Source organism: Phyllobates terribilis, unplaced genomic scaffold (genome assembly GCF_046119375.1).
Source record: "Phyllobates terribilis strain yellow unplaced genomic scaffold, ASM4611937v1 Scaffold_3__8_contigs__length_932513732, whole genome shotgun sequence".
In the NCBI taxonomy this organism is placed as follows: Eukaryota; Metazoa; Chordata; class Amphibia; order Anura; family Dendrobatidae; genus Phyllobates; species Phyllobates terribilis.
In genome coordinates, this window is record NW_027362763.1 from 57,241,709 (window position 1) to 57,254,355 (window position 12,647).

The 12,647-nt window shown below is 42.6% G+C and overlaps 1 protein-coding gene across 1 annotated transcript in view; it reads left to right on the top strand.

Annotated features, from left to right (window-relative positions):
• The window catches only part of BLK (BLK proto-oncogene, Src family tyrosine kinase), a 147,897-nt gene extending 135,735 nt beyond the window's left edge, over positions 1–12,162 (top strand). Inside the window, exons 11-13 of the mRNA XM_073673898.1 lie at positions 310–460; positions 8,568–8,699; positions 10,070–12,162. Of these exons, the coding sequence (XP_073529999.1) occupies positions 310–460; positions 8,568–8,699; positions 10,070–10,272 (486 nt within the window). The 3' untranslated portion in view covers positions 10,273–12,162. The remainder of the gene's footprint in view (positions 1–309; positions 461–8,567; positions 8,700–10,069) is intronic.
• The last annotated feature ends 485 nt before the right edge of the window (positions 12,163–12,647 follow it).

Consider the following 12,647-nt stretch of genomic DNA (forward strand, 5'->3'; position numbering starts at 1 on the left):
AAACAATATAAAATGCTAAGTAGAAATAAACAGGGTTAGAGATTCTCTGAATCCTCCTATACAGAGCACTGCCTCCGTTTGGTTTTCTGTTGGATTGCGCAATCAACATAATAATTTGACACTCACTTGGTCAACCGTGAAGGGACCTTGGTGCCCTCCCTCAACAGTAGTAATGACAAGATGACCCACTGTTGATTTTTAGACTGGTAACATGTTTTTGCTAGATGCCATAGTAAAGCTGTGATCAGGATACATCACCAACATTCCTCAATAAGCCAATTAATAGTGATCATATTGCTCCGATTTCAGGTGGCAGAGGGCATGGCGTACATTGAAAAGAAGAATTACATCCACAGAGATCTGAGAGCCGCCAACGTCCTGGTGTCGGACATCCTGTGCTGCAAAATAGGAGATTTTGGACTGGCACGAATCATTGATACTGAATACATAGCTAAAGAGGGTGAGTAACAGACGAACAGGTGTTGCCCGGTTTCTCATGCTCTGTAACTGTCACATCACCTCCAGGACCTGCTCCTGCGACGTCTGCTCCTATCAACAGGCGCTGCTGTATTTATTCTGCTAGCGGCCCTGGTGATGGGGGAGACGTCGGGACCAGAAGCTCTAGGAGTTGCAAGCTCTGTTCAGCCATAGAAACTAGAATGGCTGGGACCTGTTGTGCCGTCCAGTCTGGCAATATGATTGTGTGCTGTCCAGCAGGAGTAATCAGCTCCCTGCCTCGGCCAATAGGACATCACCAAACTCTACTAGCTGCCAGTTATAGTTCCTTCTTTCCTGGTTGAATCCTTTGGTTTTAGCTCCAGTCTTTTGTTCTGTTGTCGCCTTGTTGTCTGACCATTCTTTTGCTTGCTGATTTTGTACCTTGTCTGCCCTACTCATTCTGACCCATTGATCTGGTCACTACCGCCAGCCCGCACTGTTTGACAGGGGCCAAGGAGTCTGCTGTAGTGAGATAAAGTGAGATAAAGACCTGTCCCCTACTTTCTGTGGAGAAACAAATACCCGCCCCACCACTTCCTGTAGAAAGACAAAGTCACACCCCCATTTCCTATATAGACGTGCTCCACCACTTCCTGTAGAAAGACAAAGTCACACCCCCATTTCCTATATAGACGTGCTCCACCACTTCCTGTAGAAAGACAAAGTCACACCCCCATTTCCTATATAGACGTGCTCCACCACTTCCTGTAGAAAGACAAAGTCACACCCCCATTTCTTATATAGTCCCACTCCACCACTTCCTGTAGAAAGACAAAGTCACACCCCCATTTCCTATATGGACCCGCCCCACCACTTCCTGTAGAAAGAAAGAGTCACACCCACATTTCCTGTAGAATGTCACATCCTACTTCCTGTAGAAGTAGAGACAAAGACCAACCAATTTTCAGTAATGTGTCTCCCCTGTCTCTCTGTATATTGACACCAAACAGTAAATAGCAATTTAGAATGAAAGGTGCCATCTAGTGGCAAACACCTTGAAGCAATTTTTCAGGGTGACGCAAGATAATTTTTAATTAAGTAATTTACAGACTTTTTATTTAACACATTATCAATGAGATCAAGTTGTCCGAAAGTACAGAGACCTTTCAAATCTTCTTAATGTAACTCAATGTTCATGGAAACTTTAGACAGTTAGCAGTGGTACTAAAAGCTGCAGAAAGGTAATTCAGTGACTGGAAGCCACAGGCAGAAAGGAAATGTCCTGGAGACTGTGGGCAGAAACTGTGCGCAAACTAAAAGTCTACTAAAAAGTTTTAATGCCAAGACCCAGGTGTGAGTCTTGGGAGGCCTTATATAGGCTTTGTAAGTTCAACACATGGGAGCACGCTTGGCTTCTTACAAAGCAAGACATGGACCACAAAAAGTTTGGCGGACCGGGGTGTAGAGAGAAAAGCCCAGACCTGGGTCAGGTGTGTAACACTGAACTGAGTACTCTTCCAGGGTGCTAAGAGAGGCTATTTTGCCTTTGCAGCATGTAAAAGGCACAGGGATACCGAAAATGGCTGGATCTGGCAATTCGACCAGCATCAGAGCAGCACTTGCAAGATTTAAATCAGGGATGTCAAACTCAAACACGCAGAGGCCCAAAATGAAAAACTTAGACAAAGTTGCAGGCCAACCAATATACAGTATAATGCGCCCCACAAAGTCCTTCATACAGAATAATGGCCCCACATAGTCCTCCATACACTATAATGAGCCCCACATAGTCCTCCATATAGAATAATGGCCCCACATAGTCCTCCATACAGAATAATGGGCCCCACATAGTCCTCCATACAGAATAATGGGCCTCACATAGTCATCCATACAGAATAATGGGCTCCACATAGTCCTCAATACAGTATAATGGGCCCCACATAGTCCTCCATACAGTATAATGGGCCCCACATAGTCCTCCATGCAGTATAATGAGCCCCACATAGTGCTTCATACAGTATAATGGGTCCCACATAGTTCGCCATACAGAATAATGGCCCCACATAGCCCTCCATACAGTATAATGGCCTCACATAGTCCTCTTATACAGAATAATGGGCCCCACATAGTCCTCCATACACTATAATGAGCCCCACATAGTTCGCCATACAAAATAGTGGCCCCAAATAATCCTCCATACAGTATAATGGGCCCCACATAGTCCTCCATACAGTATAATGGCCCCACATAGTGCTCCATACAGAATAATGGGCCCCACATAGTCTTCCATACAGAATAATGGGCCCCACATAGCCCTCCATACAGTATAATGGGCCCCCATAGTCCTCCATACAGAATAATGGGCCCCACAAAGCCCTCCATACAGTATAATGGGCCCCCATAGTCCTCTATACAGAATAATGAGCCCCACATAGTCCTCCATACAGTATAATGGGCCCCACGTAGTCCTCTATACAGAATAATAGGCCCCACATAGTCCTCTATACAGAATAATGGGCCCCACATAGTCCTGCATACAGAATAATGGGCTCCAAATAGTCCTCCATACAGTTAATGGCCCCACATAGTGCTCCATACACTATAATGAGCCCCACATAGTTCGCCATACAAAATAGTGGCCACAAATAGTCCTCCATACAGTATAATGGTCCAACATAGTCCTCCATACTGAATAATGGGTCCCACATAGTCCTCCATACAGAATAATGGCCCCACATAGTCCTCCATACTGAATAATGGGCCCCACATAGTCCCCCATACAGTATAATGGCCCCACATAGTCCTCCATACAGAATAATGGGCCCCACATAGTCCTCCATACAGAATAATGGCCCAACATAGTCCTCCATACAGTATAATGGCCCCACATAGTCCTCCATACAGAATAATGGCCCCACATAGTCCTCCATACAGTATAATGGCCCCACATAGTCCTCCATACAGTATAATGAGCCCCACATAGTCCTCCATACAGAATAATGAGCCTCACATAGTCCTCCATACTGAATAATGAGCCCCACATAGTCCTCCATACAAAATAATGGCCTGACATAGGGGTGGTGGTTCTGGTGATGCGGGCCAAATAAAACCACCCTGTGGGCCAGAGTTTGACATATATGATCTAAAGCATGGAGCCTGCAAGCGGTGTGCCCTCTTTTGTCCAGGTAATGGCCACTCTCAGATTATACAGGAGGCCGGCACCCTGGGCAATGAATGGTAAACTATAGAATTCCAAATCTTTTCGTTTTTGATAACGGAGAGTATTTTTTAAAAAGAGGCAAATTGCAAAGTTACTCGTTTTCACAAGCACTTTGCAATTTTACCTATTTAAGAACTTGAGCAACAGATTGTAATGGAATATAATCACCACTCAGTAGCTGTCCATCGTTCCACTTCTCCTTTAGATTGTAAGCTCTTGAGTCTCAAACATCCACTGAAAGGATCAGGGTGCATTATATAAGTGTCAGATCCTCTTCTTTCAACCTATATCGGAAAACAGATCGTCCTGATGGTGTTTCTTAGGTTTGGGTTTACGTCGGTGAAAGCAGAAGTCGTAGACTCGCCCCGTCATAGTGATACTAGCAGTTTGATGATCAGTTCTACTTTCACATGTGTGGAGCAGCAGAAACACTAAAATCATGAAGCACAGCGCTACATTTGCTTCTCTGGAACATGGAAAAGGTGGAGAGATCACACACTATGTTTGAAATCATATCAGAAAGTTTCATTTCATGTATTCTACGTTTGCATCTATCTTAGTGCATACAATGGCTGCTGCTCCACTCAATGGTATATACATACTGCAGTCATATCAGCTTGCACCTGTTCACACTTGCTTCATTCTGTTAGCAGGTGCCAGTCAGTCTTTGATTTTTGTCCTCCCATCAGTCTAAGGATATTTTTTAGAAGTGCTCTTTAATTTGTAGGTTTTTGGCCTAGAAGAGGCATGTCTGATAAATATTAGGTCTAGGGTTTCATCAAAGAAAGTTATCCTTGTTGTGGCTGGTGGGCACACGCGGAATGGCCAATTTGTGCACTAAGTAGCTCAGTTTGATAAGCATATTCCATATTTTAGTAATACAGTTCACATTTCATATAGTCAATGATGTCCTCCCATCAGTCTAAGAGTCTAAGGCTGTTTTTTATAAGTGCTTTTTAAATTTGTAGGTTTTTGGCATGTCTGATAAATATTAGATCTAGGGTCTCATCAAAGAAAGTTATCCTTGTTGTGACTGGTGGGCACACACGAAATGGCCAATTTGTGCACCAGCTAGCTCAGTTGAATAAGCATATTCCATATGGCAGTAATGCAGTTCACATTTCATATAGTCAATGATGGCTGACGATCACTTCTTGCTTTCAACCACTGGGCTCAATAACACTCGATACTTGAGTAGTATCATTATATAATGTGCTCACAAATCTCATCATGTGCCGACCAGCCACACTCTCTTCACATCTTATTTTCCTGCCAAAACAAATGCACATTTTGATGGTGGTGCTCTATCTAAGGAGGTTTGGACAGTGCCCAGGGAAATGTAACAACTCTTCCGGGAGTCAAAGAGGTCAACTCAAGACAGGTGGCAAGTTTTCTTTATACTTGCTGTTTAAGCAACTGTTTTTGGTACTGCAAATCTGGTCTCAACTGCAGTAGCAGACGCAGCCATATACACATGGTCATTGCTTTACAAAATACTTCTGATCATAAGGGTCAAAGGGATAGGACCACAAAATGAAGATAGGCTAAAACAGAACCTGACATCTGATTTATGCTGCCGAAACTTTGGGCACCATGAATCAGAGCTTTGGATGCATGATTGCAGGGAGGTATATTTTTCTCTGAAATGTTTCAGAAAAAATATAGTTTCAGTATCCGGCCAGGGACCACTAGTCCAGTGACGTCCCCGGCTGGATCTTCCCAGTACTGCTGGACGTGATTGGCTGGTTGCTCCCATAGCAGGAGGAGTTGCCGGACTAGTCCCTTTTCCAGTTATAGTCCCCGGCTGAATCTTCCTACTACCTGATGGCAATCGTGCAGCCAGGATCTGAATCATGCTGCCCGCGGTTTGTGCAACATGAATCAGGAGACAGGTTCCCTTTAAAGTTAGACAATCAATGCCGGATCCTAAAAACCTTCTACTTTCCCACGGTGAGTCTTGGGTGAGTTTTTGATGCTGCGTATTTTTAAAAAAATGCAAGTAACCTATGTTACTGAATGGCTGCAGAAATGGTGCGGAAAATCTGCAACATCAAAAACTCACTAAAAAGCTCAAAATGGGAACGTAGCCTAAAGGGACTGTAAAGGACTTAGTTACACCTCCGGGTCTGCCTGCGTCGGAGGTCTGCTTAGACTATGCTAATACCATGGTCTATGAGGCTTCTGTCTCTGTAATACTAACAGGTTTAAAGCATTGCAGTGCTGATGAATTGCAATGAATTATAACAGCCATCAGAGTAATGAAAGTTAAAGTCCCATCAAAGCGATCAAAAAATTTCATGTGCCCGAAAATGGTTCCAATAAAAACATCAACTCATCCCGCAACAAACAAGTCCTTATATGACTCTTTCAGCAGAAATATGGAAAAATTATAGCACTCAAAATATGGCGATGCAAAAACAATAAAAAGCGTCTTTTAGTGTGTGACAGCTGCCAATCATAAAAAAACTATAAGAATCTGGCATTACTCTAATTGCACCGACCCGAAGAATAAAGTCGCCTAATCACTTATACTGCATGGATCCCTTGGGGGTTTCATTTGAATCACGTCATTCGGGGATTTAGATGGAAACCTCGATGCAAGTGCTCAGCGTAGAGCGCAGGATAAATGTCATACCAAATGTTATGTAAAATGTTCCCAATCCACAAAAAAGCAAATCCCCACTCATGTCCGTCATCTGTTAATGGAAATATTGGGTCTTTCACGTTACTTGTAGCACAAAGGCTCTGCAAAAGTGCTATGGCTCCTCACCCCCAGAAAAGAAATCCAGCTAATTTTACTCTCCCAAATCCAAATGGCCCCTCCCTTCTGATCCCCAGTGTGCCTAAACCGCAGTTAGCAACGTTTTGCATTTTGCAATAAGAGCCTGCTTAATTTATGGGGTCCATGTCTCCAGAAGCATGAGATGGTACAATGTACTGGGCACTACAACATACTGGGCACTACAACATACTGGGCACTACAATGTACAGGCACTACACTCTCAGATTTGCAATTTTCACTCAGCAACATTCACTGCTGCTTGTTTCTGGAAAACATGCATGGAGTCAAAATCATCACTACACCTGTAGATAAATTCCCAAGGGGGTATAATTTCCAAAATGGGGTCACTTGAGGGGGATATTCTGCTCTTCTGGCACTTGGGGGTTCTGTACATTGAGTCTGCAAACTATTCTACGATAATTTGTTCTCCGAGAGTCAAATAGCGCTCCTTCCCTCCCAAGCCTTCCCATATGGGTTCAAGGTGCTCACCCCACCTCTAGATAAGTTCCATGAGGGGTTTAGTATCCAAAATGGGATCACATGTGAGGGGTTTCCACTGTTTAGGCACATCAGAGGCTCTGCAAATGCAACATGGTGTCCGCTATCTATTCCAGTCAATTTTGCACTCCAAAAGTCGAATGGTGCTCCTTCCTTTCAGATCCCTACCATGCACCTAAACAGTAGTATTCCATCAGGAGAAATTGCACAGCGAATTGTATAGTCCATCTTCTCCTGTTACCCTTACGAAAATGATCAATTTGATGCTAAAGCAACATTTTTGTGGGAAAATGTGATTTTTTTATTTTCACAGCTCAATGTTTTAAAATTCTGTGAAGCACCTGTAGGTTCATGGTGCTCATCACACCTCTATTTTCTTGAGAGGTGCAGTTTCCAAAATGGGGTCAATTGTGGGGGGTTTCCACTGTTTAGGCGCATCAGAGGTTTTGCAAACGTGACTTAGCATCAGCTATCTATTCCAGCTAATCTTGCGCTCCAAAAGTCGAATGGTGCTCCTTCCCTTCTTAGCCCTGTCGTGCACACAAACAGTAGTTTCCCACCACATATGGGGTATTGATGTACTCAGGAGAAAGTGCAAAAAATTCTATGGTCCATTATCTCCTGTTACCCTTCTAAAATGCAAAAGTTGGGGCTAAAGTAATATTTTTGTGGGAAAAAGTAAAATTCTAATTCTTTCCTTCCACATTGCTTTAATTCCTGTGAAGCCCCTAAAGGATTATTAAACTTCTTGAATGTGGTTTTGAGAACTCTAATGGCTGTAATTTTGTTACTTTTGGGTATTTTCTGTCACATTGGCCCCTCAATATCACTTCAAACAGGATATGTTGTTGGAAAAATCAGAAATTGCTCACAAACTTTTAACCCTTCTAACTTCCTACCAAAAAAAAAAAAATGTTTAAAAAATGATGCTAATGTGAAGTAGACATGTGAGAAATGTTATTTATTAACTATTTAGTGTGGTATAATTATCTAGTTTAAGTCATAAAAATTCAAAGTTTGAAAATTGCTAAATTAAAAAAAAAAAAAGTAACATTTTTGATATTTTCATAAATAAACGCAAATCATATCGACCAAAATTCACCAATAATATATGAAGTACAATGTGTCACGAAAAAACAACCTCATAATTACGGGGATATGTTGAAGCGTTCCAGAGTTATTACCACATAAAGTGATACTGGTCAGAATTGAAAAAACTGGCCTAGTCAAGAAGTTAAACAGTCTGGGGGGTGAAGGAGGATGAGCTGGGATATTGTTCTAATTTTTTTGTGCATTTGATTGCCTCTAAGACAATTTTTTTTCTAAAACAATGCCGGCCTGAAGGTCAGCTCATCTCAGCAGGTCTGGATTCTGAAACCTCAGATGATCAGTTCTTTTTTTCCTGTGAAAGTGGCATCTAACCTTACATTTCTCCTGAGGTGGCTGTACCATAAGAAATTCAATGCGAGGACAGATCTTGTCCACCACAATGAGAGCTACGGAAACTGTGTGACCCAAGAGAGGAGTGCTAACTGGGAGACCACTCCAAGATATCTTCAAGCATTACCACAAATCTTCGTTCAGCACCAAAATATGATCTTGTAAAATGTATTTCATTTCCAATTAAAGGTACAAAATTTCCCATCAAATGGACAGCCCCAGAATCCATCAACTTCGGAGTCTTCACCATTAAGTCAGACATGTGGTCCTTTGGGATCCTTCTCACCGAAATTGTGACATATGGTCGAATTCCATACCCAGGTAATCCACTCTATAGTCTTGATAAAATGTTTAAGAAATTGCTATGTAACTTTTTGGAACTCACAAATCTGTCACCTCATCTTCCATCAAACATTGGGAGTGCAAATATCCTTGTTGTTGACAGATTCGATCTCTAGAGACCCCAAAGCATAGTAAGCAGAGGGCCTGGAAGGGATTAAAAGTAATAAATGATTATACTCAACCGGTCCAAGATCCGCTACTTACCTGTCTTCTGTCGAAGTTCCCCACCCTGTCCTCCTCTCACTTTGCGGCTTCTAGACCTCAGTCTTCTGTCCAGGATCTTCTGACACTGACTAAGCCCCATGACATGGTCACACTGGACAAAATACAAGACTTGATGTGCAATGAGCCCGACATGACCACATTGTGAGGCCGAATCAGTGTCAGAAGATGAGAAAAGTGGAAGACCGAAGACAAGAAGGCCAAAGATCCAAAGCGAGTGGAGGACAGGGCGGGGAGCAAGACTGGCAAAGGGTGGACCTGAAACAGTCGAGTATAATCATTTATTATATTTTGCAACTCTTCCTCACCTTATGAAGAACACAGCAAAAAAGTGGCTGGTAGGACACCATTTCACTGGAATTGTGTGCAACGAATCCTGAAAAATTTGGGTTCTCAGATCAAAATTTTTCAGAAAATTTCTAATGGATTTGATTCATGATGAATCAATTCACTCATCTCCCAATATCATTAATTGGAGTATGACATCTATTGGCCCATGTACAGAATATGTGAGGGAAAAACCTATGCAGTAAGTCAGAGGCATATGGCGCCAAGCAGGTGCACATTTTTCAGGACTGTTCTCATTTTTGTAAACAATCTATGCAAATTCTGGGATGTCCTGGACAGAAAGGTTGAAGTTTATGTAAAACAAGCTCAAAATTGGGCAGTCCCATCCTGTTTGGGGCATTTCTAGATGGGATTGGGGACATTTCTAGAAGGATTTGGGGTAGGTCATTAAGCTGGACAGTCCATGCTCAGGACAATTGTTAGATCCTTATGATGTCTGACAATATCTAATTAGTACCACAATGCCCCCACGTATGTTATAGTGCCACACCATGCCCATGTAACCACCATAAAGTGTTCAAATAATACTGTCCAAATAATAGTTCCATACATATAGTGATATAATGAAACAATGTAGCTGCGAGTTTCAGATGAAGGCCATTAGTGGTAGGGTTGGATGACATGCTCGGCCACCACTAAGGTCAGAACTGTCCATGCTCAACTTTTTATGAATTTGTAAATCAAAGATCTGCAATACCGCCGTGTGCACAACTTGTTTTATGAACATAAAGCTTCCAAAATGTTGGAATTGATGATAAAGATGTGTATACCTCTTTCAGGTATGACGAACCCTGAAGTTATCCAACTCCTAGATGAAGGCTATCGCATGCCCTGCCCGGAAAATTGCTCAGCAGAACTGTATGACATCATGTTAAAATGCTGGCAAGAAAAGCCAGAGGACAGGCCAACATTCGAGTATCTACAATCTGTTTTAGAAGATTTTGGCACAGCCACCGAGAAACAGTACGAGGATGAACCCTGAGATTTTATGTCAAGTCATCGATGAAGCCAATAATCGATAAGGACTAATCATTGCCACTGACTTCTATAATGTTCGATAGAGATGAGGTCATGTGCAACATGATGAAAAATAATAACTTTTTTAGAAATAATCTATAGATGATTGGAGAAGACTTCCTCTACCCAACGGTCTCCAACACAAGTCGAATATGTCTGCTTTATATTTTCTTCAATTGTACTAGGTGGTTGGTAGTGGCTATGGCCAACACCAGGTAAAAAGCTGTCCTGAACGCTCGTAAAGTGCTAAAAAGAGTACCAAGGTCAAATCGTAAAGTGCCAAGAGTCGACAGACTCCCAAGAAGAGAGTAAAGTAGGATCTGCACCTGAAGGACTTTACATATTCCCTGGACAACTTTTTGTGCCAATCAATTAAGAAGTTGTCAATGAAGTAATGGTGTCACCATCCTACGTGCAAGCCGTACCAGAGACCGGGTGAAGTCTATTTGTAACCATTGGAACAAATAGTAACTTTAGTTTCAGCACAGAAAAAAGTGCAACTCCTTGTACCCTGTTGTGTCCATAAAGAAGGGCTTACGTCTTAGGCATCAGTCATGGAGGAAACAGTGTATACCATTGTTCACCCAGGGCATATAGGACACTGGACCAGCTAAATCCTACCTTTTCTGTTTGCACTATTTTTTGACTCCCAGTTGCTTTTACTCATCTTTATGGGGCTCGATCTATAAGGACTTTGAGGTTTTTGCTCCATAAATGGCACTTTCACTTGTGTTATCCCTTAAAGGGAGTCTGTCAGCCCTAAAACTCAAAGTAAACTGTTTTATTACATAAGTAAATGAGTGGTCCTTGGTGTATCCATGACTCCGTGCATCATTACGCCCCATCAATTGCAATCCTTCACCCCCTCCCCTTGTTTTGATTGACAGTGCTCGGTATGTAGTGCTGCCTGAACTGAATCCTCAGCTCTGCACACACTGACACTGCAGGGGCCAATAGCACACACAGTGTCAGACTGCAGTGGTCGCTCACTGCACACAGGATCACACAGTAGGATCTGTCATAATGTGTGTGCTCTCAGCTCCTGCAGTGTCAGTGTGGGCGCACTCTCATCCACCTCGTGTCAACATTGGCCACCCGACACTGTGTGCTCTTGAGTGCAGAAAGAGGCGGCTGCAGACAGGAGAAGGGGATGAGAAGCTCCTGCACACACTGACACTGTGTGTGCTCTCAGCTCCTGCAGTGTTGGTGCGCGCATGGCTGAGGATTCAATTTAGGCAGCACTCCAAAGCGAGCACTGTCAATCAACATAAGCGGAGGTGCAGAGGATTACAAATAAGGGAGCAGAATGGTGTACTGAGAATTTGGCTACACCAAGGGTGCACCGAGGACCCCTCGCATCATTTTTATAGGATCTAAATCCCCTATATGATGGTATAAGTGGTTTACTGCTCATTTTGGAGTGACAATCTACCACTAAAGCAACATTTTCTTTTATTTAATTGCTTTACTATTATTCTTTTTGATGCATCAGACTAGAAATATATTACAGTTTATTTGTGCTTATTGCCTTGTGTGAGCGTTATTTACTGCAGAGACCAAACTCAATGTCCCTTTCTAAACCTATCAGTGAATAGTGAGTGCAGCTCTGGAGTATAATACAGGATGTAACTCAGGATCAGTAATGTAATGTATGTACACAGTGACTGCACCAGCAGAATAGTGAGTGCCGCTCTGGTGAATAATACAGGAGGTAACTCAGGATCAGTAATGTAATGTATGTACACAGTGACTGCACCAGCAGAATAGTGAGCGCAGCTCTGGGGTATAATACAGGATGTAACTCAGGATCAGTAATGTAATGTATGTACACAGTGACTGCACCAGCAGAATAGTGAGTGCAGCTCTGGGGTATAATACAGGATGTAACTCAGGATCAGTAATGTAATGTATGTACACAGTGACTGCACCAGCAGAATAGTGAGCGCAGCTCTGGAGTATAATACAGGAGGTAACTCAGGATCAGTAATGTAATGTATGTACACAGTGACTGCACCAGCAGAATAGTGAGTGCAGCTCTGGAGTATAATACAGGATGTAACTCAGGATCAGTAATGTAATGTATGTACACAGTGACTACACCAGCAGAACAGTGAGTGCAGCTCTGGAGTATAATACAGGATGTAACTCAGGATCAGTAATGTAATGGATGTACACAGTGACTGCACCAGCAGAATAGTGAGCGCAACTCTGGAGTATAATACAGGAGGTAACTCAGGATCAGTAATGTAATGTATGTACACAGTGACTGCACCAGCAGAATAGTGAGTGCAGCTCTGGAGTATAATTCAGGATGTAACTCAGGATCAGTACAGGATCAGT